Below are 27,788 nucleotides of genomic sequence, written 5' to 3' on the forward strand. Positions count from 1 at the left end.
ACACCTTTAAATGTGTGTGTGTGTGTCAGAATATCTAACATGTCATCATCCCAGTGACCTGAGTGCCCACTTGCAGGTGCAGGTCAAGTTAAAAAAAAAAAAAAAAAAAACCAAAAGAGAAAAACAAGGAAAGGAAAAAGAAACTGTTGTCATCGAACTGGCCACCCATACATCCATTTACCGAGCGTCGAAGCGCTCTGTCCCCGGGGTGAGCGCATACTAGTCGACTGAGCTTACCTTGAGCGCTTCTATATCCAAAGATGCTGAGCGTTCCATGAGGGGGGTGAATTTGGCTGTGCCTACTCGGGAAGCGGCATAGAAGTCCCGTGCGAGGACCCAAACAAGGAAATAGTATATAGTCCTATAAATAGAAATTGAGAAAAGTTCGGATGCTCTTCGGAGTGCCAAACTCTGCTACAACATCTCCCCGATAGCCATGATTAGATCGCAACAATGGAGTCTCAGAGGAGTTGGTTTTCCTGCGCGGACGTGTTGCTAAAATCTGGACTCCGTCATACAGCCAAGTGGTTCAATCTTCGCGTGCAGAGGATGCGCACTTATCGCCCCTCTTGGTCTCAGTTACATTGGAGTGAGAAATCCCTTTCTGCAGGAATGAAGCCTCGATCTCCAGTGACCCGCTGCTTTGCGGTCCGGTGAATGCCGTTACATCCGTGTGGCATGTGTCCGTGCAGCAGTGTTGAAGAGTCCGGAAAGCAGATGAGTTTTTAGCGACCATGCGGCAAACCGCCAGAGATAGCAGCTCTCCCCGAAAAATGAGGAAGAGAACAGAATGTGAGGGAGCCAGAGAGAGGGAGTCAGTGAGGAAAGGAAAGGGGGAGCGGGTGGGCACTCAGCTGTGGTGCTGAGGAGACGATGCGAGAAGAACGGCAGAGTTGGTAGACAGAGGAGAGACAGACACAGGCTAATGCTGTGTACGGTGTATTTTTATTCCTATCACCTATAATATACTGTAGTTTGTATGTGTGTTTGTGTGTGTTTGTGTTACAGTATGAGAAAATTAATCAATTAGCTTGGCGTTTCTTTTGAAATCCTCTTTATTTGTCAGGTTGGTGTTTTGTCGGGTTTGAAAACATTTTACTTCAAAACTTTATCTACCTTATTCCTTGGAAACAATTATAGGTGTGGCTTCCTGTAAGACACCGGAAGTAATGTGAGTCATTTCTTACAGCAGCTTTGGTTTCCCAGAAGCTGTTATATTGTTAACACTTACTTTTGCTAAACATTCATAAACCTCCATAGCATTTAAAAATGTCTTGCACAGCTTGGGAACTCGTTGACCAAATTGAGTCTGTGGCTACCTGAGATGTGTTTTGAACATGCATCCCAAACAAGGAGACAATGTTGTAATAATAGGTACACACTTTCCAGCGTCTTAATTTGAAAAGATTGTTTGTGTGCTCCTTTCCCTTTTTGGGAACAAAGAGGCTGCAGAGTAACACACACAACAAACTTTGTGCTTGTGTTACAACAAACCACCGGAGAAGGTTTGTTGGGTGTCACATACAGATTGACAGCAGTGAGCGAACATCAGGTATAAGTTCATGTGTTTGGAGGACACAACACTTTATTATTAGTCAGGCAGTAACATGGAGTTTTACTTCTTACTGAACAGACATGTGTTGGTGCTGGTCAGTAATTACCTAAAAATGCAATAATGTGAATGCAATATAAATTATTCAATGATTCAGCATTTTATTCTTAATCTCTTTATATTGTTGCTGTACATCATAATCATCATCGCCTTTCTTGGGAAGCTCAAGGTTCATTATTATATCTGACTATATTGTCTATCCTCACATCTCCAAAACACTGTTGTCAGAGACCTGCATCGTGCACGTCTCTGATTTTATATACTGTAGTCAGGCTAATGTATTCAATAATTATACAATACACTATACTTATGTGTTACATATCCAGTTTTGCTGAACACCTAAAACCACAGATAAAGTGTAGGGTGAGGCAAACAGTATTTTGCCTCAACTTTATGGCAGGCCCCCTTCCTCATGGCTGTCATAGGATGGCAGCCAAGGTAAGATAATTAAATGTTTAATTTGACCTTATATGATTATAAGACAATTGAACAAGTACTGTAAGGCAAAATTCAAATCAAGAACTAGATTTCAATGGGAATATTTTAGTTTGGCTTTAAACAGTCAAGTGCTTAAAAAATTTAGATGGCTTTGCGCAAGACTTGAGTTTGGCACAAAAATAGGGCGCAATTTATCTAATTATCAGTCACTACCGATTTGGCCATTTGCTATCATGATTCATTCATTTGTCTGTCATTCGTGCTGTTCAGTTTTCACTCTGTAACAGTGTTAATGTGGCTAGTTGTCTGTGTTCTTTGATTGACTGACAACCAGTCCAGGTTGTCAATCAAATGGGATAGACTCCAGCTCCTGCAAGTCTCAACAGGATAAGGTGATAGAAAATGTTCAGAGTTGATACATGTCTATAAATGATAATTCAAGTTCAACTTTTACAATGGTGTACTGCGGTAAATAATTTCTGCTCTGCAAAGGTTGCTGTCTCATGACCCATATGAAATTCAGGAACTGCAAGCAGTTCATATGTAACAGACTAGCGACATTATTTAAAGAACTGATAAATGTCAAGGTCTACATTTGCACTCTACTCTCATTGTGTAGAACTGTTGATGACAGGATGTCTTTCGTTCCCAAGGGAATATTTTGGATGCAAGAAAAACAACATTTAGAAATACAATAAAATGCCGACATAAATCAATGGGCAACTCACTGAAACATTGAAAAGATGCTTAATATTTAGAAGATAATTTACAACATGATGAATTAAATTTTGCATGAAGGAAAAATGTATCTATATAACTGTTGTACTCAGTCTTACTGTGACATAAAAGCAAATGCCAGAATCATCTTTTTACGAACTAAAATCTTCAAAAAGAATTGCCAATGGTTGAATGCATGTCACTGAGTTGTTTCCGATCAAGTGTTAAAACACAGTCCTACAAGTTTTATTATAGCTTTGGGTTTTGTTTTGATAACGAACACGAGAAGCAATAGAGTGCTTGATGAAAATAATTGAATAAAATTTCCATAAACTTACAAATAAATACCTTTCTCATGAGTAGGATGTGCTGAGCTGAGTGCGTAGGATTGAATATGTCATGTAACACAATTAGAGTGGTTCCTTATTGTACTGTATACCTTATTTTTACCTTTGTAAGAATGTCGCCGCCTGCCGACCACCAGAGTATTTATGTTATCATTTGTCACACTGGAGAAGAAAAGAGCTGGAGAGAGAGAGAGAGAGAGAGAGAGAGAGAGAGAGAGAGAGAGAGAGAGAGAGAGAGAGCCTTTCGAATGAAGCCACATCAAAACACAAAATCAAAAACCTTTGTCCTGTGATAACTACAGAAGTTACAAAATTTCTGAAGAATAACACACACACAAATGTGCTTTGTTTGATTCAACTAAGATCCACAATTGTATTGCTGAAAAGACGATTGTCACGATGAGGGGTGGTGATGGACCCAAAAAGCAGGCAAGAGGGAGGAGCAGGGTGTATTTGAAGAAGTGTATTGATAAAACACAGAAAACTAAATCCTAAACAAACAAAGTCCAAAGTATCAACCAAAAACCATGACTGAAGCTCAAAACTATCAATAACAAAAACATGACCAAAAACATGACCGAAACATGACTGACAAACAAACATGACAGCGGCAAAAAGCAACAATGACCCGACACCGAGTGTTCGGGCTGGGAGTCTTTTTAAAACACTAATTACATAATGACCAACAGGTGTGCAGCTGCAGGGAGAGCCCTACAGTGCCAACTGTTGGTCCCAAACCGAATCATGACAACGATATGTCACAATAATTTGTGTTATTTCAAAAAAGTTTACACGAGTGCAAAAGTTCCCCTTTCCACCTCCTTTTACCTGCACTTTGCTTGCACTTCTTGGCGTGGTAGTTTAGGCCTAGCTTTCAGATGCACTGTTTGAAGAAATAAAAACAGCCAGCACAGTTTGTCTCAGATTTGATCATATGGGTCATTCCAGAATTGATGGGCATTTTACATCCCACCCATCAAATTTGATAAAATCCACATACACAATATTAAACTTGTCCTGAGAACAAATCTAAAAAAAAAAAAAATCTGAGAAAAGAATGCAACAGGTTTCCAAGTCACAGGACTTGGCAACCTTGACATATTTTGGCCCAAACTGAGAACTAACTGGGGAACACTGGTCTCCTCGTAGTATATTCCTAGAAACTATAAACAACAACAACAAAAACTAATCAGAGCACTTCTTCCTTTATACAGCTTGTATTTTTGTGCTTGGAAGAGGGCACACATCACCATTAATTCTGAATTCTCTTTTTGCTGTTACCTCTCTTGCCAGTGGCGTAGCTTGAATGTTGTTTCAGATGTGTAAAATAATACATTCATATGTAAATGACATTCTTGACGAAGACACGCACATAACGAGGGGCGACTGAGCAACATGCCAGAGTACACGCTAGAATATTTTGTTGAAGGAATCAGTGAGAGACAACGAGCATCATATTCATGACTGCCTCACTCCTTCCCTATATGCCTTCTCTTGTTTTTCTGCCTCTATTTTTTTATACTCACCTCTCACACTGTCCCTCTTCAACCTCCTCAACCTCTCTTAACGCTTCGCCCACAATCCCACCCTTTCTCAATATCTCCCCCCCTCTGCACTCCCACCTTTTTGATGTTGTGCTTGCTCAACCGCTTTCACTCTCAATAAACATTATGCTGTCTTTCGGGAGACATTTTTCTAAAGGCTTTGTCATATTTTTCAGAAGGGAGCAACTGACCTCAAATGCAGTCACCTGGTCCTGTGCCAGCGCCATGACATCACCGACCCCACGTCTCTCTTTTGCCTCCATGTCCCGAGGCTTCTTCTTGTATTTTAAAACACAATAAACAATTTCTGTCCCTTAATTGTGTCTGTCATTTACTCGGCATGTTCCCCCAAGGTGCTTGCTCACATATGCAAATGTTCCAGAATCATCATTTCAGTGCCAAAACTCTTCATCAGAAACAAAGACTTCTAAGCAATTTACTTACTTCTCTTATGGAAATGTGGAAAATTATAAATGAAAGGAACAATGAGACACGGGTATACAGCATGTTGTAAACTGGTTAGTGAAAACAAAAGCTGCCTTTGGATACCTAGAAACATACTCTTTATTCCATCTCGAAAATATAATGTGGTGCAACAGTGTTGGTAGCTTCTCTGCATAATTTGTCATCACAGTGAGACTTTTCAAAGCTTTGGGTGCAAAGGATAAAACCAATGAATTATTTCAGTGATAGTAATCAACGCAGTACTGATTTGTACAAAGAAGTTGTAATGCCTTCATAATTTATGTTGAAGTACGCTGTTTAATGCACCTTTGATGAGTGGTTAGTGCACATATTATCCCTCAAAGTTAAGAGGCTTGGGGTTAAAATCCACGCTCAGGTCTTCCTCTGTGGAATTTCCCATGGGCGGAGACAGAATTTTTTTCATTAGGGTGTCCAGGGTGACAAAATATTTTACTGAGGGGTGGCCACGTGTAAATTTGCATTTGCGTAACCCCATCTGTAACTGGGGCTCATACATGGCCACGTTGCACCGCTCTTCTTTCATACGTAATACCACAGTAATACCAAAAGAAGCAAAGAAACGTCTACACTGCCGGAAATGTGAGAGAAGAAGAAGAAGAAGAAGAAGAAGAAGAAGCGTTTCTGGGAGCGTAATCATCTTCTAAGCCCCAGGCAGACAGGGTTGTCTTTGCGTCCTCCATGTTTTAAGCGTTGACGATTGTGTTGGAAGGCGGAGAAAAAGAGCGAAGCAAAGAAGGCTACAAAAGCTGCTCCATTGTAGCCTTTAGAGACTCCATGGAAACAAGGCCAGATTTGAAGGCTGATTCTCAAAGGCCGTATGAATTTGGACACTCGTGTGCGGTGGAGTCGCACCGTGACTTCACGTTGCTGCCTTTTCAGCGCTTGGAAGACTCTGCCTATAAAGATTTACACAGATATTAAGCCTGTCCAAATTTGCCACGGTTTATGTAGTCGACATGAGGAGAAGCCTCTGAAGTGCCCAGCTGACAAGTTGTTCTTCAGAGGACCCAGACTGTGAATTTGGACACGGCCTGAGAATCCATTTTTTATCATACCATCACCGGTTGGGGTTTCATTAAATAAAATGCACATTCAGAAACGTGCTCAACACACTCTGATAATAGAAGCAGGATCAAGTCTAATTAAAAAGTGTGTTACTGATCTTAATTTACGAGATAATGTTATTTTATTATCCATTGGTTTGCTTTTGTGTACAATCTCATAGTCTACTTTTATGTCATGCGATGATACCCAGGTAACAGCCACTCTGAGTGTTCAATTGTCACAGACGGCAGACACCATTTTGCACACCGTGATTGATGGCCCATTCATTCAAATCAGATCTAAAAATCACAATGACACAAAAATCTCTCAATTCTAATTCTGACATTTTTTTCCTGCTCATATTATGAATGTATTGGGCAAGGTTATATATGTGTTTGCATCACATCACATAACTCTAATACAGTGGTCTAAAATATAAAACCTATTTTGGGCTAAAAAAAATTAAAAGTCAAACCAAACTGAATGAGCTGGATGGATGGATGGAAGAATAATTATAAAAAACTTCAATACCCAGAAGCGTTTGCGAGTCAAAATCCTTACGCCGATTGGTCAAAGCAGCGTCCAATTGCTTGTCACAGACGTGTCTCGCTGCCAGAGCATCCTTCCGTCATGGCGACTCTATGTATGAAATTCTTTGCTAACCTCCCTGTTCTGTGTGTTTTCTTCCTTTTGATGCTGTGTCTGCCGTCTGGAGGAGGGCAAAAGAAAAAAGAGGTAACGTTTTCGCCCCCAGGATGTATTTATTGTTTCGATAGATGATGAAGGTTGAATACGCGGTGGTGCGTCAAGCGAGGTTTAACCGGAAGTAGCAATGACACTGTATGACAATTGAATGAGACGAGAAACCATTCATGTGGTGCTTCTTATTTAAATAATATCAGAATTTTAGCTGAACTGTATGGGTTACGGTGTGTTGTATATTAAGCTGTCTGTATTGCTGTCTTCATGATTTTCATAGAATTTTATAGGCCATTGCCAGCAAGATGGTTTGATGGACATATTATTCATTTTACGGAAAAGCACTACAGGATATTACCACTGTCACAGTAAATCAGTTTATTGAGAAGAGTGAATCAAACGTTAACTCTGAAACGGATGAAAAGTGAAAGAGAAAATGTGTATGCACTGGCTTGGTTGTGCTGTCATGTGGCGTTGGATTGCTAGTGTTCCGCAACATTTCAAAGATTAATTGATCTACTTTGGGGACGCTTGCTTTTAATCTCATAGGCCACTCCTCCCGGCTAACAAAATACAATTCATTTCCGGTTTCGGCCCCGTTTAGGTGCGTGGTGTAGCATACAGTATTATTCTTTCTCCACACAATTATTAAACTGTCCGCTATTTACAATTTACATTTGCTTAGTGTTGTAGGGATGTTGTAGGGAAGTTATTGAGCAATCCGGTTACCTTGATTTCAACCCCCCCCCCCCACACACACACACACACACACAAAATGCCTGAGAGTTTTTTTTTTTCTGCCTTGGGTATCCATTTGATTGGTTGCATACCAATGCACTGTATGTACGCAACATATCCGCATTTGGGTCACAGGGACGTGCTAACTTCTGGTCACTAGTCGAATTCATAGCCTTATCATTGACTGCATCAAACTCTTGAAAATGTTCTCTCAGTGTGCTGGGATGACGTCAATTTACCATATTGCCTTTCTAAGTGCTCCAGTTATCCATGTGTCAGCAAAGCGATCAAAGCACCATGTCTAATTTGATGATAATCTGATTTATGTCATTACCATATTTATTTTTATCTTATTGTATTGTTCTATTTTTACATGTCTTGGGGGTTACTGGGTTAACCTGGTAGCTTGGATATCGTATTTTGTTCGATATCATGTTGACATTTGTGTTGTTAAAACAAAAAAGTCTCAGGATTTTTGTATCCATGAATTTTGAGGAGAGTAAACTTTCTTGAATCCTTGAACACTCAACTCAACTTTAAATATAACTTGAAAGGACAATGAGAAACTACATAATTAACAAAGTAAAATAAGAATATACTACAGCAATTAAAGAACAATAAATAATAACATCGTGCTTGTTGTTTGCACGCATTGGCCTGTTAGGGGCAGTGTGGTGCTGTACAATGGATACAGACTTATAATGACATAAGAACATTGCGATTGAACGCTATTAATATATATATTTTTTAGAGATTGCGAAGAATTTGTGCCTTGAAGTATTGTTTTGCTGCCTGTATGTATGTGTTCCTACAGCGTTTGTTAGTGAATATTGGTTATTTGCATGTCGGTGTGATTTTACGTTGACTTAAGCATACGTGGTGTCTTAAAACAAAGCAATATCATGATTTTATAATCGATTGTTCCAACGTTTCCATCTAATGATCGAGTAAACTGTTCCATTGTCATGATATTTTAAATATGTTCGAAAAGGTAGCTCCACCGCGGGCATTGTTACAATTTTCTATTCATCAAACCATCGTCAATCAAAAACCATCGCATTAAACTTCCCTGCTGCATTGCCTCATCAGCACTGTTCTTCTGAATTAACTTTGCATATAAATAGAACACTGATTAAGTGTTCAAATAGAATGGGGTGCATCAGGAAGGTATTGACAAAACACTTCATGTGTACATACATAATTGAATGAACAAGTTAACAAAGTGAATAGGTTAAGAGCGAGTTGAAAGTTGAAAGAAAAACAATGAACTTATAAATCCACGCAGTGACTACTCGCTGTTAGAAAAGCATTTAGAAACTGAGTAGTTGATGATAGAGACAAGGCAAGGCAGCTTTATTTATATAGCACATTTCATACACAAGGTAACTCAATGTGCTTCAAATAATGAAAAGTACATTCAAAAGAATTTCCCCCCAAAAAAAGGCATTTACAAAAAACATCACTTCTGTTGACAGCTTTTTCCATTTGCGTGCAGCACAATCCCTAAATGCTGCTTCACTAGGGCTAAACGATTTATTTATGTTTTTTGAGCGAAATTACAATTCCAGACAGCGCAATTGGTTGTGTCAGTCGACTTTCTGTGAACAGTAAAAGACTTAATGTGGCAACTCAAGATGTTGTAGTTTAAAAGAGAAAACATTTCAATCCCGCATCCTGCGAATGTAGCGGGCCAGGACGATGACAAAAAAGTGGCCAGTGAGCAGTGACAATGAACAGTCACATTGAGCAATTTCACGAGCTTTGATGCGTAACAGTACCTACACAGTAATAAAGTTGATGGTGTTTTATTAAGAGGGTGGATGCAGGCGAATTTACCTTCTGGCCTGCTGCAAATTATTCTTTAGCAAGTCCACTAATCTGAATAATATATCAGTCATAGAATATTGCACCAGCAAGCATATGTTCATAAATAAAAATGCCGCTTTCAAAATAGAAGCAGAATAATGTACATCGATTAATACAGGTTTATTTCTATTTCTTGAGCTCTGGTCTGACTTTAGGGCGCAGTAACAACGAGGGATGCAATGATAATGACGATATGGCGATATTAAAATTGCTGCAATATTGTCTTTGTCATGTTATGGTATTAAACCCAGCCCATCTTTGTCAAAAAAACAAAAAACATTACTTTTCACCCGCTTCATCCGAATACAGCATTGTGAAATACATATACCATGGTTATATACGCCGCTGTGCCAATTTGAATGCATGACACACATGTATCGTGAGGTTCATATTGTGATATCGGGCGTGACGTTTGGGTGTCGTTAGATCCCTAGTAATAACGTATGAGAGGAGAATTGCTCTTGACAAAAGTGTACCGAAGGAAGATGGTCATGGCGGACAGGCCGAGTGTGCTGAAAATGGCCACTAATGTTTTTGATTTTGGAAGTTTGATGTCTACTGACAGGAGATCCTTTGCAAGGAGTCATCCAAGATTTATGTAGGTATGGGTAATAGCTTAAGATAAAATTGAGTCCAAAGGGAAAAGGTGAGAGTTCGGCATTGAGATTCTAACAGACAGCAGAAAAGAAATGAAACAAATTTTTGAAAAGGAACTTAGGGCAGTAGAGCTACACCCTTGCCTCTCTAAATCCTGTCGTATACCCCTCAGGAAATGGAGGATATAGTCATGGAGGGTGAAGAATATTTACAGCCCTTCAACACATGCTCGTTCATCACCTCAACTTTGCTAGATATTATATCTGGCTTTTTGTGTTTCTGTCTTAAAGCTGACTGCTGCACAAATAAAGAACCAATGTAAGCACTTCCTATATTGAGGCGTCCGGAGTCAGCAAGGGGCAAAGAGAGGACAGAATATCCAAGGCAGCGAGTCAGATACAAGTAGAATTATGGATATCTTGAGACTTGTATATTTACAAAGTGACAGAGTTTGCAAAGTACTGTTCCTAATACTGCTCCCAGGGACCAGTATAATCGTTAAAATAAAGCTCTAATAAACTACAGAGTAAGGCTTTCATTTTCAGGTCATAGGCCAAGCAACCTGCTGAGTTGGCTTCGAAATCTTTCACACTGTGCAAGCACTATCGACTCTTGGTTTCATCTGTGACCTGTACTTAATTGAGTGTTTTCCTTGCCCTTCCTTGTTATGTTAATAGGTACTTTGTTCTCACGTTTTTGCTACAGTCCTCGTCTATTAAAGGAATACATTATATGTACACCATTTGCACTAGTAAAAAGTTAATGATTTGTCAATAATTAATTGATAACGTCATTAGTTTTTTTAAATTTAATAACTTTTAAAATGATTTAAAAATAATAAAGCGGGATGGATTAAGGATAAAATATAATAACCATTCGATAATACAAAATATGAAAATAAATATAAAGTACATATGAGTACGTAAAAGTAGACAAGAGGTGAGTAATAGCACTCTGGATAATACTATAAGCAACTAAGGGCACCATGTTGCCTTCGCTTCATTCAGCAGGAAAACTAGACCTTATGAATGCACTGGATAATAACAGAATTCTATTTTTCCTCAAGGGATGAAAGCAGGTAAATGCGTAAAATACGTTTATGCATGAAAAACCGTAATGTAGAAAGTCATCATAGCACCCAAATTGAGCAAATAAACCTGTAACATTAGTAGCTAAAAATGCACTCTAAAAACCTTAGAAACATCGATACACTGAGAAATTGCATCTTAATGGTCATATGACTGGATTGACACGGATGGAATTCAAAAGAGAAAAACGCCCTTGTCAGCCCTGAAGAAATTTAGTGAGCAAATAAACATTTTGGTACCACACATTAATAATGCATTTATATCGTCCTTATTAAAAGACAAGACAGTTAAAAGAAAATGCATCTTGATGGGCATATGAGAGAAATGACATGGATACAGTTCACTTGGAAAAACATTCTGTCAATCATGCATGCCCTTTATGTTCCTGATAATAAAATGGCCACAAGAAGGCACCTTGGTATCGGTGACTGGTATTGGCCGCCAACGTAAGTACCCGATGCATTGGGCCCATCCCTCGAAGTCATTTTTGTCAGTTTTGTCTATTATTATTATTATTCATTGTTTGCAGCAGTCATAGTATGAATAACCTGTAATTGACGTAGTTAAGCTTCAGAAGTGCATATCAAACTAGTAGCCCATCATATCCATCAGTACCCAAGAAGTAGCTCTCAGTAAAAAAAAACGTTGAGTATAATATAATTTCCTCTCGAGCGATAGTGGTGCTATAGGTCTTTCACTGCTTGCCATTTGAAAAAAGAGAACCTATTGAGTGAGTGCAAGCCAATTTAGAGCATTCTGACTGATTTTTCAAGGCTCACAGAATATTATTGCATTTTATGACTTTTATGTAAACACAGAAACCACCAATTGAAAAATTACTCCTTTTTCATCACACATAAAAAGTTTGTTTCTAAATTATTCTATTTAAAAAACATCAGAAAAAAACTTTTTATTAATATCTACCGTAGTTTATCCGAAACAATGACTTACTAAAATAATTTGACATCAGAAGCACAAAACAGAATTTAATTTGTCAGGTGGTGTTAATTTAATGACAAAATAATTAGCCTTTCACTGTACCTGTCAATGATGTGAAGTTGTGTATTTCCCAAAATGTCAAACATCTTGGGAACATGTTCAAAAGTATCCTGAAATAACTCATTATTTCAGATTAGATGTGGTTGAACTGTTCCAACAGATTGTTGGCAGTTGAAGGGGTTTCAAGTCTATATGGTTGTATTTATCTTAGAATTTGTGCAAAGGAGAGGGACGGATCAGTAGTTGCTTGGATCATCTATGAGACTGGTAAATACATTTACTGTGCCGGTAATTTCCTCTTTCTGTTCAACCTTTGTTATTCAGGTCATAGGAATCGCCCTTTCACCCTTTAAGACGTCTGGCGGCAGCCGAGTTTTTAGTCTGTACTTGTAGACGCTGGTCACTCTGAGGCCCCTTCAGATTATGTCACATGATCTACTTATTTTTCTCTATCCTGCGGTCAGTCATGTCTTATGTTTTAATGTATTTTCTTCCTGATGATTGCCAAGAGAGTAGCCCGATTATTCCTATAATTAAACACACCGTTGTCTATCAACAACACATGAAACGATTAATTGAAACGCTAACGTGCATCTACAAAATGTGTTTTTATTCTGCTTGTTTATGTCTCACCATCCCTCAGGGGATTTGAATCCAATCAAAAAGGAACACGGTAGAAGTTTGGGGGTGCTTTGTCACTTCGACAATGTTTAGGAAGCCGACTTGCACCTCCACTAGTCCCCATTTCCTTGTTTTCGGCTAAAAGTCTTTCCAAGCTGAGCTGCTTCCGCCCCCGCTTTAAAGTCCATTTTCGAGACAAGGCAGTGACTGTGATTGTGATGTGTGGAAAACTTGAATTGTGGTTCCATGGATTTGTGGGTGCTGTTGTGAATGTTCACTTATCACCCGCACTTCAGCATCAGTTGCTTATTTTACAAAATGAAGGACAGAATCTCCTTTCACGACTTTTTCCTCTCCATTCCTTCTTCTGCCTCAGTTTCTTTTGTCTGTTGTGAAACGGTCTTTTTTAGTATTCCACCGTCTCGCTCCTCTCTTATGCATGCATGCCAATTCTCAGTCAGTCTCTGTTGATTCTCTCCATCCCTTTCTGCTCATTAAAATACATTTGTATGTTTCAAGTGTTCAAGAGATGAATATTGCATCGCCTCCCTTCATTCCCTCACTTTAGTGACAATCCAAGTCAAGCTACAGCTAAAAAGCAGCGGTAATTCAGGCGTGATTTGTTTGGATCGTACTCATTAGGTGTACTTGTGTGAATTATTGATGTAGTAGTACCAGGGTTGTTCTCTGAGTGACTGATGGCTTCCAAGATACTTTACTCCTCTGTAATTCCTCCCTCTCACCCATGTTATGTCCAAAGACCGGAAACATGTTACCATTCTCACCTTTCCATCGGAAATGCTTAATGCGCTGCAATGCAGATGAGTGTGGCTTAACTTTGTTAAAATGAATGATCATGTAACACCTCCGATAAGATTACAGCACATTTGACAATAAAGTTGTATTCAATTCAATTCAATTCAATTCAATTATATCTATCACTCGCAGGCTGTACTTTGCAGCGTCTTTGCAGTATACCATCCCCCTCCTTAACAAGTTCTTCTGGTTGTGAGATGAAGAAACAAATATGGTTTATCAAGAAAAAATGGTTCAATCAAGAACCATTGGTTGTATTGTACCAAAAAAAAAAAAAGCACGTTTTTAATCGCTCATGGGACCTATCTGTCTGAGACACCATGGCAGCTAAACGCGTGGTGACATACTTGTGTCTTCTTGGCCCGCAGAAAGCGGAGCCGTGACGTAGCGTCGTTGAAAGGTGGATCTGGATGTAGATTGGCGGCCGCTGGCAGTACCTGCTCGCACGGGTTTGCGGTCTATGAAAAAGCTATGGATACAGTATCTCAATGACAAGCAACAAAAACACAGCACTACTTTTGCGTGCCTAAAACTGTTCTGTAGAAGGTGGAGGTTATTTTAATCTCTACGGAGTGTAGAGCACAAACGCGACCCGATGAAAATCTTATTGGCACACGCTGACAAACAAGTCACAGTTGTGACCGATTTGGTTGCAGACTCCAGTTCTGAATAAAGAAAAATCAGACAGCTCAGACCAATTGGATGCGCTGTATTTGTTTTGTTATTCTTTTTCTTAAAGTATTGATGATGTCTCAGATGAGGACTCAGTAGCAGATACCCAAAATCAAGTGACTCGGACTAAGGTGCACCAAAATATGATATCTTATGGTATCCTTACTCCATACCGTTGCAAACAACTGACAGATGCATTGAAATTGCCAGTAATAAAGACAAGCTTGTTTTTCAAATTACAGTATAGCTGAATTTAACATTGTTTGATTATTATATAGTATATTCCGAAAACAATGGGAAAACACAGATAGTATAAGTGGTAAAAAGGCTATGAATAAACTATGACACGCCGGCCGCTGCGACATCCTCAGCATCCCTTTACTCACTTTTATGGGCTGCTTGTGGCTTCCCTCCTGCATGAGTCACTGCTGCCCTCTCCTCTCTGTGCTGCTCTTTTTCTGATGGAAACATTAAAAAAAAATATACACACCCTAACAGTTAGTCCTCCTGACGGGTTTACACCAAATTGATGCAACCTGCTTTGTTTTGGGCACCTGTGGTGAAGCGTCCTCAGCACCACAAGTAATCCTCGGTTTGTGTCATGCTGCTTTCAGTTCAATGGCAGGCAAAATCTGTGTACTGTACTTGTATCTACCGTTTTATGGTCAATGCATCGTGGAAAACCTCTGAAGTCATACATTTTGGAATCTAGCCTTTGGAAAAATACGTTTCGACAGCCACAGAACATTTGAACCACGATCTTGTGTGACATTACCTGAGAGTTCTGTAACCATAATGATCTTTTGCTTTTTCCTTGGCTTTATATGGCTTTTCTTTTGCAACATTTATTCTGAAAAATTAGACTGGCGCCATGGATGACTTTTACCTACTGTCCTTCGCACCTCACAGGTGGTAAATTCAGATGGCATCAAATGATTAACAATGAATGCATTGAACAGGGTTTTTCTTGGCTCAAATTGAGGCAGAGGTGATCCCCTGCATGTCTTCTGTAAATTCAACTGACTCACTTTCCTTTACAGGACATGTACTTTAAGAGTTACAATAAGCATATCATGTTAAAGCATTCATTTATTCAAACTTGCATAATAAAGGCCTCTTCTCAGAGTTCACAATCTCATAAGGATTCATAAAGTGCACTCACAAGTACTGTGATGTGAAAAAGTGCTGTGTAAAAAAAAAAGTCAAACAAGTGACCACTGTGTATGACTTAAAATGAGCTAATAAAGCTAACAGGGCTAACGTCACCCGGCCATAAATCAGAAGTGAAGATTGTGTCCGTATTTCCTTCTGTCAGGGTATCCTGATGATATCTCCTGTTTCGGAAGCCTAATGTCTAATACGTTTGACGTTCTTATGTTTCACAAAGGCTCTGACGTCTGACTAGAAATGACGTCACACATCTATATTGTCAATTATTTCCGATGAAAATATACAAATATTTTGGTGATCAACCGGTGTCCCCGAATGGCTTTTGTTCCAAGTCCCTATGGCTAGTCTTGTCTGCTGTGACGTCCTCCCTGTCCCCGTTTCTCATGTGACTTTTCCAAAATAAGATCTTTAAGATAGTTTACTGGTTTTACTAAAAGCCCATGGTTAGCCATTCTGTGTTGTACTCAGTCACGCCACCTTCTCCAAATTATTCTTGGGCACCAAAGAAAAAACACCATTCTTTTATCCACTTTATCCTTCACCATCACTTCTACTGACCTCATCACCTTTGCATTTTCATCCTTCAGCCCTTACTTTGCAGCCCTGTCCCCCAGGCCTTTACTCCTTTCCTTCTTTCGTCCTGCCTGTTGCACACATCCCCAACACCCCTTTCCTAAAGGGAGACAAATGTCAAGCGTTACTATATAGCTGATATGATGAGTGAGTGTGATTTCCTATTTTGCACACTATCTCTCGTGTGTGTGTGTGTGTGTGTGTGTGTGTGTGTGTGTGTGTGTGTGTGTGTGTGTGTGTGTGTGTGTGTGTGTGTGTGTGTGATCACGATTGTGTATTTGTGTGTGTCTGGCTTTTGGCTGATAAGACGTCACACTCTTATCCTCCCAGACAGCGCTGTGTTACTGCGGCACTTCATAGAATGAACACACACACACGAAAACTTTCACTCAGCTTCACATCAAAATTTATAACTACACTTTGACACACACTACCACAGGCAGTCACACGCACACAGTGCTGACTGCAATGTTTGATTGAAAGGTTTAATGTGGATCAATATTGTAACGCTGTGTATAGGGGGTTGTGGTGGGTGTCCATGTTGCCTGTCACAGTTAAATGTTAAATCTTCTATTAAACGGTGGCACAAAGCTTCTTAACACTCTGCGTAAGGCTTTAAACTACTGTGTGTGTGTGTGTGTGTGTGTGTGTGTGTGTGTGTGTGTGTGTGTGTGTGTGTGTGTGTGTGTGTTTTATATTAACGAAGAAATCTTCTGCTTCTCTCTTTGGTGCTACTCTGGTACAATTTTTTTTTGGTACTCTCAGGATGGCCTGTGATGGCGACATGCAGATTCACTCACTGGAATACTCGTATGACCCCCCCGCTGGCCTTGAATGTTTTTAAATCAAAATTGAAAGAGATGGAAACAGCTTCCTCAGAATGTTAAAGTTTTATCTTGGCTGTTTCAGCAATGTATTCATAGCTATAACTCATAGATAGTTTAGTCAAAAATGTTTTGCTGTGTAAATTGTACTTTGTCTCTCTTTTTATGTACGTAACTTTGATTTTCTTGGCCAAGGGCCTCGTTTGTCAAAGAGTGTTCAGAACAGTTTTATTTTTAGTTTAGTTAGTTAAATTTGTTACATTTAGACAGTTCATAAGTACAAACCATTCTGCATTTCAAAGACGTGCAGACAGCTGTCATACTCAACTCAACTGTATTTATAGAGCACATACGTACATCAGTGATGAAGCTGCGCTGGAATTTCGGCTGAGAATGAACCGGACATACGGAAAGCTCCTGAAATTCCCGATGGCCACCACGCCCCTGCACACACCCATAGCGAATCTGTAGAATTAATGAATCGTGCATCAGTTAATTCCTCTAACCTGTCAGGACTCAGTTTGTTTATGCATTCATTGAAGGAAATCATTTCCTTTTCAGCTAGCTGAATTCATTGTGTATTCATGCTTCCATCGAAATGTGTGTGTGTTAACCTATGGCTCAAGCTATGTTTTGGGAATCCTTTTGTTTCATTTCGGCTTGTTAGTGATGACTGTCGAGTGTGTTGCCGTTCTAACTGTTGTGGTTTTGTATGTATGCATGGTGAGAGCTGTGCATAAATGTACCCACATCCTTGCGCACAAGTCCATTTTGATGAATCCCATACTTTGAATGCGAATGTGTGTATGCACGCTTTACGCACACGTCTGTAGGTAGGCATGCTTGATAAAAGAGGCCCCTGGTCTCGCTTGAAAAATATGTTCTTCATCTCAATGGGACCAACAGTTTGTTTCTGGAGCCCAATTTTTCAATTTTCATCATCTCCTGATATGACACATCAATTAAGAGTTCCACCATCACCCTGGAACAGATTGTATTGGACCTGCTTGTTGTCGCACACATTTCAGGATCCAACTGAATGCCTGCGGTTGAAGGCACTGGGGTGATCTTGAGATATTAACCATATGCCAATTGCATTTTCTTGTCAGTTTGTCTCAGTGAGTTATTGTTTCCATCTGTCACCTCCATTGAATTACAACAAAACTTCATATTCCGGCTTCAAGTCCCACAAGCTGCCATTCCCAGAAATAACATGAGCTGTCAGCGAAGGGAGGGGATTTGTCATCCTCACTGGCAAATAACAAATACTTTAAATCAAAGCATTTTTCCACTGCCATTGTCCATACGCCATCCTGCCCATCACCCCCGAGTGGGATGATCTTGTCTAATTTATTTTCTTCCTTTTTTTTTTCTTTTTTTTTTAAACATTTTGTGGCCACATATAAATGGAGCTGTGTTTCTGTCAGTGATGCCCAGAAATATCTTTCCGTATCGGGTGTGCGCTCAGTCAAATAGACGTAGCTTTCATCGCATGGTTTGAAGACTATTTAGGAAGAGAAAGGAGGGGAGGGAAAAACGAGGATGAGAAAACATAATGCATAGGCAGACACCTACATGTGGAAGAACACCTAATTATAAGCACAACAAAAAAGCAAGAGTGAAACAAAGACAGAAATTTTAAGACTTGGTTTATAAAAAGAAATCAAAAGCTTGGTTTGAAAATAAATCCACAAAAACAAGGGTCAGTTTGAAAGGCCAGCAGATATGAGAATCCAGACCAGGCATGGCAGTTTTCTTTTTATTTAATTTGCATTATTATCATTTTTTATTTAGTTATTTATTGTACATTTCTTGTATATGTTAGCGATAGCATTAGATCAGACTCATAAAAAAAATGTCCATGTGTAAATATGTCATTATTTGTTTATTCATTAGGCTCCCCATTAGCTGGGCCCTTAGGCACTGCTCGCCTTCCTGGGGTCCTCTTGTAAAAAAAACGGTACATAACTTTAAAAACATTCTTTTCGAAAGAAAATACAAAAACAGTATACATTAAAAATAAAAGGGACATGGGGGGAGGGGAGCAATATGGATTAAATCCTATATTCCATGAGAACATCATTTTATAAACAACATCAAAAGTTTCCTTGGACATCCGACAGTTACATTCCCAGATGTTTCTTTGTTTGACTTTTGAAGAGTTATTTCCGTGTCACTTTGGTCATTGACAGTGATAAAGTATTCCATGTTTCCATTTTTCTGTAGTCAACTGTTTGCTTCAAGTAATTTGTATTTGGTTTCTGAAGTAAGAAGTGTTGCCTCTATTGTGTCATATTCATATGACTCTAAATTGTCTTTCAGCTGATTGTCCCTCCATGAGGGAGTTTTAAATTGTGGAACCTTCCATGTTGAGAGGAGCAGTGCAACTGTCATTTTATCTTCAACTTTTCACCATCCTAAACTGGAATGCATAGTGTTGATGTTTGTTCTAAACGGACACCGGAGAGCAAGCCAAGCTGCCTTATTCTTTGAAGTTTGAATATCATTTGAATTAGTTCAGGAGTCAAATATATTCTGCATCGCCTTACGAATGCTTGAGACCTGCCCATTTTCTTAACAACGGAATCTGTGTTTTGACCACGACTGTTTATTTTGAAGGATGAGACCAAGAAATTATTCTGTATTACGGTAGCCACACAATGTAAACACATTTCCTCAAGGATTATGCTTTGCTTATAATGACAATAAACAAGTCATATTTTTGAACATTTCCAGGCTGTAATAAATTACACGCCAGTCAAAATAGTAACCAGTTCTCAATTTTTTATTTATTATTATTATTTTTTTATATTTGGTTAACTTCTTCATAATCTGCACTCTATGTAATCACACAAACAATATAAACATATTTTGCATTCTACTCAGTAGTAATTCAAGCAGCATGGGTCAACTGTAGGTGGTCCAATGATTTCATTAAGCTACGCAGCGACAGCAGACAAAGAGGCACATCCATCTAAATCTACCCAATATTAAGTTAAACAGTGAGAGAGTGAGTGAGAGAAGTGTGTTTAATAAAGCAAATTTAAGATTTTTCAATGGTCTGGATTTTAGATGAATTAAAGGATTTCATTTGCATCCGACCCTCAGAGTGCACATGAGAGAAATGGATGTTTTCAGTCTATCACTTCTCAATTTACAGTGTGATTGATTGCTTTCGATTTTGATTGTTAGAAAATGTTTGTTTATAATTCATAAACCTGGCCAGCAATGTTCCCTTGAAGCTGCGTGTGTGGGCAATAAGCTCACTTTTCTCACCCTCAGCGTACAACCATGACGCTGGTGCGCACCACCTACGCTCATTCCTTCATTTCCATCCATCAATGAGGTTCTTGCACATGTTTTGAAGGTCACATGACTAGGAATTTTTGTGTTTTATTAAATGACATGTTTTTGGTTGAGGTTATTGCTGCCTCTGGAGGCCTCACCTTATTGAATCGTAATGTGCACATAGCGGTACTTTTTTTCCCATGCCATTATTTACTGGACATGTTGTGTTCAGGAAAAAACATGGAAACATAATCGTTTGTGTGTTAGGTTAAGAACACAATTTACTGTTCTAACAAAAAAGATCAGTTCACATTTGATAAGGCCAAACAAAAAAGATAGTGTGTTTCCGGTAACATGAAATTTCAGCATAGGGTCGGTAGGTCGGACAAAGTTTTTGTTTTTTTTTTAATCTTTTTTTTTCCCATCAAAAATTTAAACAAAATAACCATAAAACATAAAACAAGAAGACATTGAACCCGCCGCTACCTATTTAGTTTTCTCCCCGCTCCGGACTCGGGGGGCCGGGGCGCGCCGCCGCCTCCGCCGTCCTCCTCCACCCATGGTTTTTACTCGGCCCGCGGTGTTCATCAAATAGTTCGCTGAATTTTTTCGATACATCAATGGATGCTATTTTCTTAACATTACAGTGCGAGCATTCGACTGTAACACAGAAAACGCGGTTTAAACTGTCGTCGGAGATCGCGGCCGCCGCCATGTTTCAATGTTGTTGACAGACGACAGGGCAAACGACGCACGCGCTCAACGTGAATATCGCGAGAGTTTGCACCGATGTAAATCCTCCACACAAAAATGTAGAGGGTTGTTTGAAAAAAATGCCGACCGTAAAGTTTTTTTTCGACGTAGAAATTCTCGGTCGGTCGGATTACCGAAAACACACTACTTCTTTTTCTACGCCGAAGCAATTTATACTGAAATTCAAGTAATTTCAATGGGTTTTTTGGCAATTGTAGACACTTGGGTAACTCATTCAAAGGCTGTATCAGAAAAATACAACCATGTGCGGTATGTTGATTTTACGTGAACAATGCCAACCTTTTTACCAAAGCTTCATCTTACTCTAAATGCCATCAACTGGGCTTTAACCAGCAGTGAGTGATGTGTCAAATTTGTAAGTGATGAGCAATTTGCAATGAAAAAATAGGGCAGATATGCAACTTTAAGTAATTTTTTTCATGGTCGATAAAGGTGCGAGAATGACCATAAATGAGGAAATTAAGACATCCATTGCGGGACTAAATTTACCTCGATGGATTTGGCAGTTTAGAACATCTTAAAACAAAGAGAGGGGATATTATTATATCCTGTTAAGGTCTTTAGATAATGTCCACAAGACACATCAGCCAATGGTTTATGGCAACCTGAGGTTGATGAGGCAGTTAGACATGAATGGACCACCGTACTGACAAAAGAGCTCAAGTTCTCTCAGAATGAGCCGGCAATAAAATCACTCAAGAAAAGCTGCTGGCCGGAACCTTACTTGTTTTATTATATGGGGTTGGGGGGTGGGGGGGGGCTCCTTTTGAGTACCTTAAAAGGCAGTTTAAGAGACTATGGTAACTTGTAACAAAGGGGAAAGCTGCGTTTGCCTTGGGTAAGTAGGAAGGTACGAGGGTGCTTGATCTAAGTCTCTGCTGTGCTGCACCGAGACTAATTGGCTGGTGAGTAATGGGAACAGCTGCGAGGGGGTGTGGCCACCAGTTGCTCAGTTGAAATGAGGAGTGCAATGATCATCCGCAATCAAGCTCCTCATTAGAGACATGATCTGTCAACCACGGTTGAAAGAGTCTTTCTTCTCACTTGTTTATTTCAGTGATGTCTGCAGTAAAGATTGTACAACCTTTTCTGCAATCATGTGAATAATTTTCATGGCTTGGATTTTTTTTTTTTTTTGATGATTCAAACTGCAAACCCTGATACTAAAAATGATCAAATGCGGTGGACCCCGCATACTCGCAGTTCAGCACGTGGTTCGCATTTTCGTAGACTTGGAGTGAAATTCCGAGGACTTGGAAAATTTGAATCAATCAAAATCTAGAGTATTGGTGGGTAAAATAAAATATGAAATAAAATGCATAAATGCGTGATAAGATCATCTGTACAATACATTTACATACAAGTTTCCTGCACATTGATCTGATTGCATATTTAATAGACCCAGTTTAAAAACTAAATTCAAACTACCTTGAAGACTGGAAAAATAGCATTTGTGGTCTAAGATTAAGTGTTAACCTGAAATATAAATGAAAACATCAAGAGGAAACAAGCATTTCCTTTATTTGACTTCATCAAAACCCTACTCTGTTTTGGTGCATGACTCTTTTGTCGTCTCAAGCCCTCTTTGCCAACTTTTTTACTCACATGACTCAAAGTATAGCCACAGACGCTACACTGGCCATATGTCAGAAAGTGCCTCGTGTGTACATTAGTTTCCAAATTTGAAAACCTAGAGGCCATTTTGACATGGAGGTTCCACTGTAATTACTGCCGAGTCAGTCGTATCCTGTCCTGCATTTTCAACTCACTGGACCAATCTTGCCGCCTTCTTTCCAGCATTTGTTGCCTACTTTGAATTCTACTGAGCCATATAAACACTCGCTTAAATTAACCACTTCTTTTTCTCTCACAAAAAAAAAAGGTAAAAACTCTCTTCACTCCCAAATGAATCATTTTTTTGTGTGAGAAAAACACAATACATGACAATTACATTGAATTGCAGTGTTTTTTGTTGCTCCTTTCGAACTACTTTGTGTGCGTGTGTGTGCGCACACGTGTATGTGTGTAAGAGAGGGAAAGATGAGTGTTTTGCCTGCTGTTATACTGAGCCAATTTTATGTAATCCCTCTTCTGAATGGGAGAATTGGAGGAAACAGTATTGGAGTCCGATGGCCAAAGCTGAGATCCATTCACTGACAAAAGACTGAGTTTCAAAGCACAATGAGCAACGGATTGTGACTTGAACAAATGCTGGTTCCTTTTCATGTGGGAAGTGCACAGAACAAGTTTCTGACTGGTTTGAAGAAGAAAAAAAAATCAATGCTGCCCCCATTCAGTGATTCAGGTACCACAGAAAGATGGGCGGGGGCTATGACGAATGGTTATTTGGGGCCAATTATATGCCCTTCTAACAGTGGTGAATCTCATCAGCAAGTTGACCAGTATTTGCCGATTTCGTGTACCCTAACCACTTATGTTTTGCACAGATAATGACAATCTTAAAATTACACCAAAAACTGTCAACATTTTGATTCCTTCATTATGTATGACTTAAAAATTTGTCAAGTTCAGTCCTTCACTAAATGCATTTTCACTTTTATAAGGAACTCTGGTAAGCATTGCAACTCAGGCAGAGATTTTTTTTTCCGTTTTATTATTTTTCGTAAATATATTTTATGAACAAATGGAAAAAAATAATTTGCCTTTCATTTCATGTAATTTTTCGGGAAAAACGTTTGATTGGGCTGCTTCTGTTTGTCTGACATCAGTAGGTACGCACGATTTATCGAATTGTGATTTTGTGTGTGTGAGATATGGTGGCAGCGGTGGGTTGATCCCCTAGTTTGGTGGACCCCGCAAGAGTAAAGCTCCACTGGTTACACACATGCACATAGGGCGGGGGCTCTCAAATTTGAAGATGGAATGTGAAACCATGGGTTTTCATCCTGCAAATGATAAATATTCCACGTAATTTATGTTGCATGTATCCCTAGCAAATTCCTGGATCAAATGCGAATTTGTAATTATTATGTAGGATTCAATTGCATGATTCCAGTTGGATCCAGGGCAAATTTGGATCTGGGCAAATGTTGAAACCTTGTTTTCTTATTCAGAACTCAGAGACAAGAACTATTCATCACCCAAATAGGTTATTCAGACTATGACTGAGTGAAAAGAGAATTTTGGAGATACGCTTACAAAGACTTTGGAGTGGCACAATGTCTTTCAGCCACCTTATAATCTTTTCAATGCATGTTTGTGTGAAAGAGAGAGAGAGAGAGAGCGAGAGAGAGAGAGAGAGAGAGAGAGAGAGAGAGCACAATATCTGCAGTAAGGGTATCATCATAATCACTCACTCATGCGTGTACGCTCTCATCCAAGACGTGATTTATTTTTGTGCCCTCTGTCCTCATTGGGGTGAAAAATAAATATTTTTAATGGTCCTTGCTAGGCTATTTGGATTGCATACATATTGAACATGTTTTGTGTGTGCCTGCCAGCAAACATAGGGAGTCATAACAATGATGTGTGAGAGTCACTTGAAGGTCTGGTATAAGAGCATTAACAATACCGTGTCGATGATGTGATTGGTGTACGACACACACACACACACACACACACACACACACACACACACACACACACACACACACTTTTTTTTCCCCGCATGCCCCTGGTAACAGCATACTCACTAAAACAAAGTCTGTGTCGCTTTTCAATATTAACATGCCGAGTTTTGTTGCAGTGGGTCTCCTTCGATATAACTTTGCCTAGAGCTTCCAATATCACAAGCCCACAATTTAGCCTTGAACTTTGGCAGATGAACGCGTACGTCTCCTTAATGGGGAAGCCCAGTCAGATGTTTTCCTGACAATAATATGTTGTATGTTCCCCAACAAGTCAAAACAACACATTCTGATTAATATTACTGTGAACGATGAAGGAAGCAGCAAAATCCACCGCTTAAGGACCATAGAAGTTAAGAACTTAATCAGGAATAGTTCCAAGACAAGACTTTTCACGAAACCTGATGATTCTTGTAATGTGTACAATTGTTTACAAATTATTGAATATTAGAATAACAATGTAGTGCCATGATATTGTATTGAAGTAATTAAAACTGAAATTTTAAAAAGCAAATCATTTGTCAATATTTTGTCACTCGAAACCATTCAAAAGGAATATTTTGAAAATGTAAAGAAAATATAGTGTTGTTCGGAGTCTTTCTAGTGGTGTGTATTTTTTTTTTTTTTTTGGTGTGTGTTGTTGAGATGCAAATGTCCCTGACAAAATATCTGTGTTCCCGAGACATGATGTTCGGGGCCATTTTTCAGTCTTACCTGAAGCTTAAAAATAAAAAAATAAAAAAAACCTAATCTCTTGTTTCTTCCTCTTTATTTGTAGAACCTCCTGTCTGAGAAAGTTGACCAGATGATGGAATGGTCCTCCCGTCGCTCTGTTGTACGAATGAATGGTGACAAGTTTCGTCGCTTTGTCAAAGCACCACCCAGGAACTACTCTGTCATCGTCATGTTTACGGCATTGCAGCCTCAAAGGCAGTGTTCTGTCTGTCGGTACGTACACTTACACAAAGCTCAAGCTCAGTTCCCAGGCACATGCTGCATTCCAGCAGTACTTAGAGTAGGGGCCATTCATCCATCTTCTTGTCAATAGAATGACTTGCGTCAGTCAACCCTGAAGGAGTCAGCATATTAGACATGAGATGCGTTGCCGAAGCGTAGCACAATGTTAGACGACACTTGGCTCGTTAACGACCAAAGAGGTCATGTTTTCATGAGTGTTTGGTCTGTTTCATCCTAAAGTTACAATCAGATTAGCACGGAAATGTATTTCATTTATTATTATTCATTTGCCTTCGGTCAAAAAGGTGAAAATCTTCACAAGCATCCAGATTTGAATGGATTGAAGAGAGGGCCATACACAATTGCTGTTGATTATGTGAATTCTTACAGTGGTAAATGTTTTCAGATGAGAAAAAAAATATATATATATATGTGTATATATATATCTGTGTGTGTGTGTGTGTGTGTGTGTGTGTGTGTGTGTGTGTGTATATATGTGGACATTCCCCTCACTGAAATGGATTGCCACTACTGCACTGCAGTCTAGGGGTGTGAGAAGGTACACAATAAATGATAAAAGTGTGGCCTGTAGCAGAGATTTGAACTCTACCAACCAATCACATTAAAAATATCACGGGCCAGGAGGATTGTTGAAAAAAATAAAATAAAGTGATGTGTCAGTGATTTGGACTTGATTCGACTTGAATATACTTGGATAATGAGCAAAAAAAAATATTTGCAATCTGTGTCGTGTGACAGTGCCCGCAAACAAAGGTAACACAAACAATTTGTGCTCGCATTAATAAACAACACATGCAGTCAGGCAAATACCCAGTCAGTCTCAAAACACCACGGGAAGAATAAAGTACCCGTATCCCTTACGAAAGGAAAATATATGTGCCAATATATTAACTGTAATATATTGTAATATATTGTACAATATATTATATATTGTTCATAATATATTGTTATATATTGTAATATATTGCAAAATATACAAATGATTGCCGCTTTTCATATATTGCAATATATTGCAAAATAACTTATAATATATATGCATTTATATAGTACAAAATTATGTAATTTTGCATTTATAAATAACTACAATCATATATTGCAATTTATATTGGACAATATATGAGTGATATATGAAAAGATATATGACCAATATATGATAAAATGTATTTATATATGTGTAATATTATATGGAAACATATAATTGAGTTGGTGAATTCAAAAGTTGTAGCTCTCTGAACTTCAATGTTTCGATTATATCCAACTTATATTTTTTGATGGAGTGTCTCAAAAGCTTGGAGTTACAGCAACTCAAAAGCTTTGAGTTACCGCAACTCACAATTTTGAGTTCTCCGAACTTGAACGTTTCGATTATGTTGTGATAGTAGACAACTCGAAAGTTGTATTAACTCGAAATTTTGAGTTTAGGTAACTCGAAATTTTGAGTTGCAATAATTCAAAATTCTGAGTTTAGGTAACTCGAAATTTTGAGTTGGGGTTACTCGAAATTTTGAGTTGCGGTAACTCGAAATTTTGAGTTGCAGTAACTCAAAATTCTGAGTTAAGGTAACTCAAAATTTTGAGTTGCATTAACTCGAAATTTTGAGTTGCAGTAAATCGAAATTTTGAGTTGTGGTAACTCGAAATTTTGAGTTGCAGTAACTCGAAATTTTTAGTTTTGGTAACTCAAAATTTTGAGTTGCAATAACTCAAAATTCTGAGTTTAGGTAACTCAAAATTTTGAGTTTAGTGGAGGATTGAAAATATATGGCAAAGTACATGCCAATTATGTAGACTCCCAAAATAAATTGTATTTTTGTAATACTGTTTTTGGTCATCATTGTATTTTCTTCAAAGGATACCTGTTTTATACACTTATTGTATTTATTTGGGCATGAGAACACTAGACATAGAACAATAAAAAGAAAAAAATTCATTTCAAAACATTTATGTTTACTAATGAAACTCATGTGGGGGTAGGATGAAGTCTATCCTACTATTATGAGAGATGAAAGGCCTCCGGATTTTCCCGGAATTCCAGATTTTCAAATTTTAATGAAAATTTCTCCGGACAATTGAGGAAAAATTGCCTAAAATTAATCCGGATATTAGTTGACAACATTGAACGAACACGTGTTTGAGTTTGTTGTTTTGCTTTCACGAGCGTAGCCATGTTGAGGCACGAACACTAGTAACAGTAAAGAGATTTTCGTCTCTTCATAAACACACTTGCTAAACCCCAGTGGAACGACTAAAAGACGCCGTGGACAAGACAGTTGTTGTCGTAAAAATATATTTGGACAAAAAGGGAAACAC

General features: G+C 38.8%; 2 protein-coding genes across 2 annotated transcripts in view; one reads left to right on the forward strand and one right to left on the reverse strand.

Annotated features, from left to right (window-relative positions):
- Positions 1–795, reverse strand: part of sgcz (sarcoglycan zeta) — a 208,095-nt gene extending 207,300 nt beyond the window's left edge. The window contains exon 1 of the mRNA XM_019876785.1: positions 238–795. Coding sequence (XP_019732344.1) covers positions 238–276 — 39 coding nt within the window. The 5' untranslated portion in view covers positions 277–795. The remainder of the gene's footprint in view (positions 1–237) is intronic.
- Positions 796–6,779: 5,984 nt separating this feature from the next.
- Positions 6,780–27,788, forward strand: part of tusc3 (tumor suppressor candidate 3) — a 43,346-nt gene continuing 22,337 nt past the window's right edge. Inside the window, exons 1-2 of the mRNA XM_019876821.1 lie at positions 6,780–6,923; positions 25,279–25,448. Coding sequence (XP_019732380.1) covers positions 6,819–6,923; positions 25,279–25,448 — 275 coding nt within the window. The 5' untranslated portion in view covers positions 6,780–6,818. The remainder of the gene's footprint in view (positions 6,924–25,278; positions 25,449–27,788) is intronic.

The sequence above is a fragment of the Hippocampus comes genome, unplaced genomic scaffold (assembly GCF_001891065.2).
Source record: "Hippocampus comes isolate QL1 unplaced genomic scaffold, H_comes_QL1_v1.1 scaffold51, whole genome shotgun sequence".
NCBI classification, from domain to species: domain Eukaryota; kingdom Metazoa; phylum Chordata; class Actinopteri; order Syngnathiformes; family Syngnathidae; genus Hippocampus; species Hippocampus comes.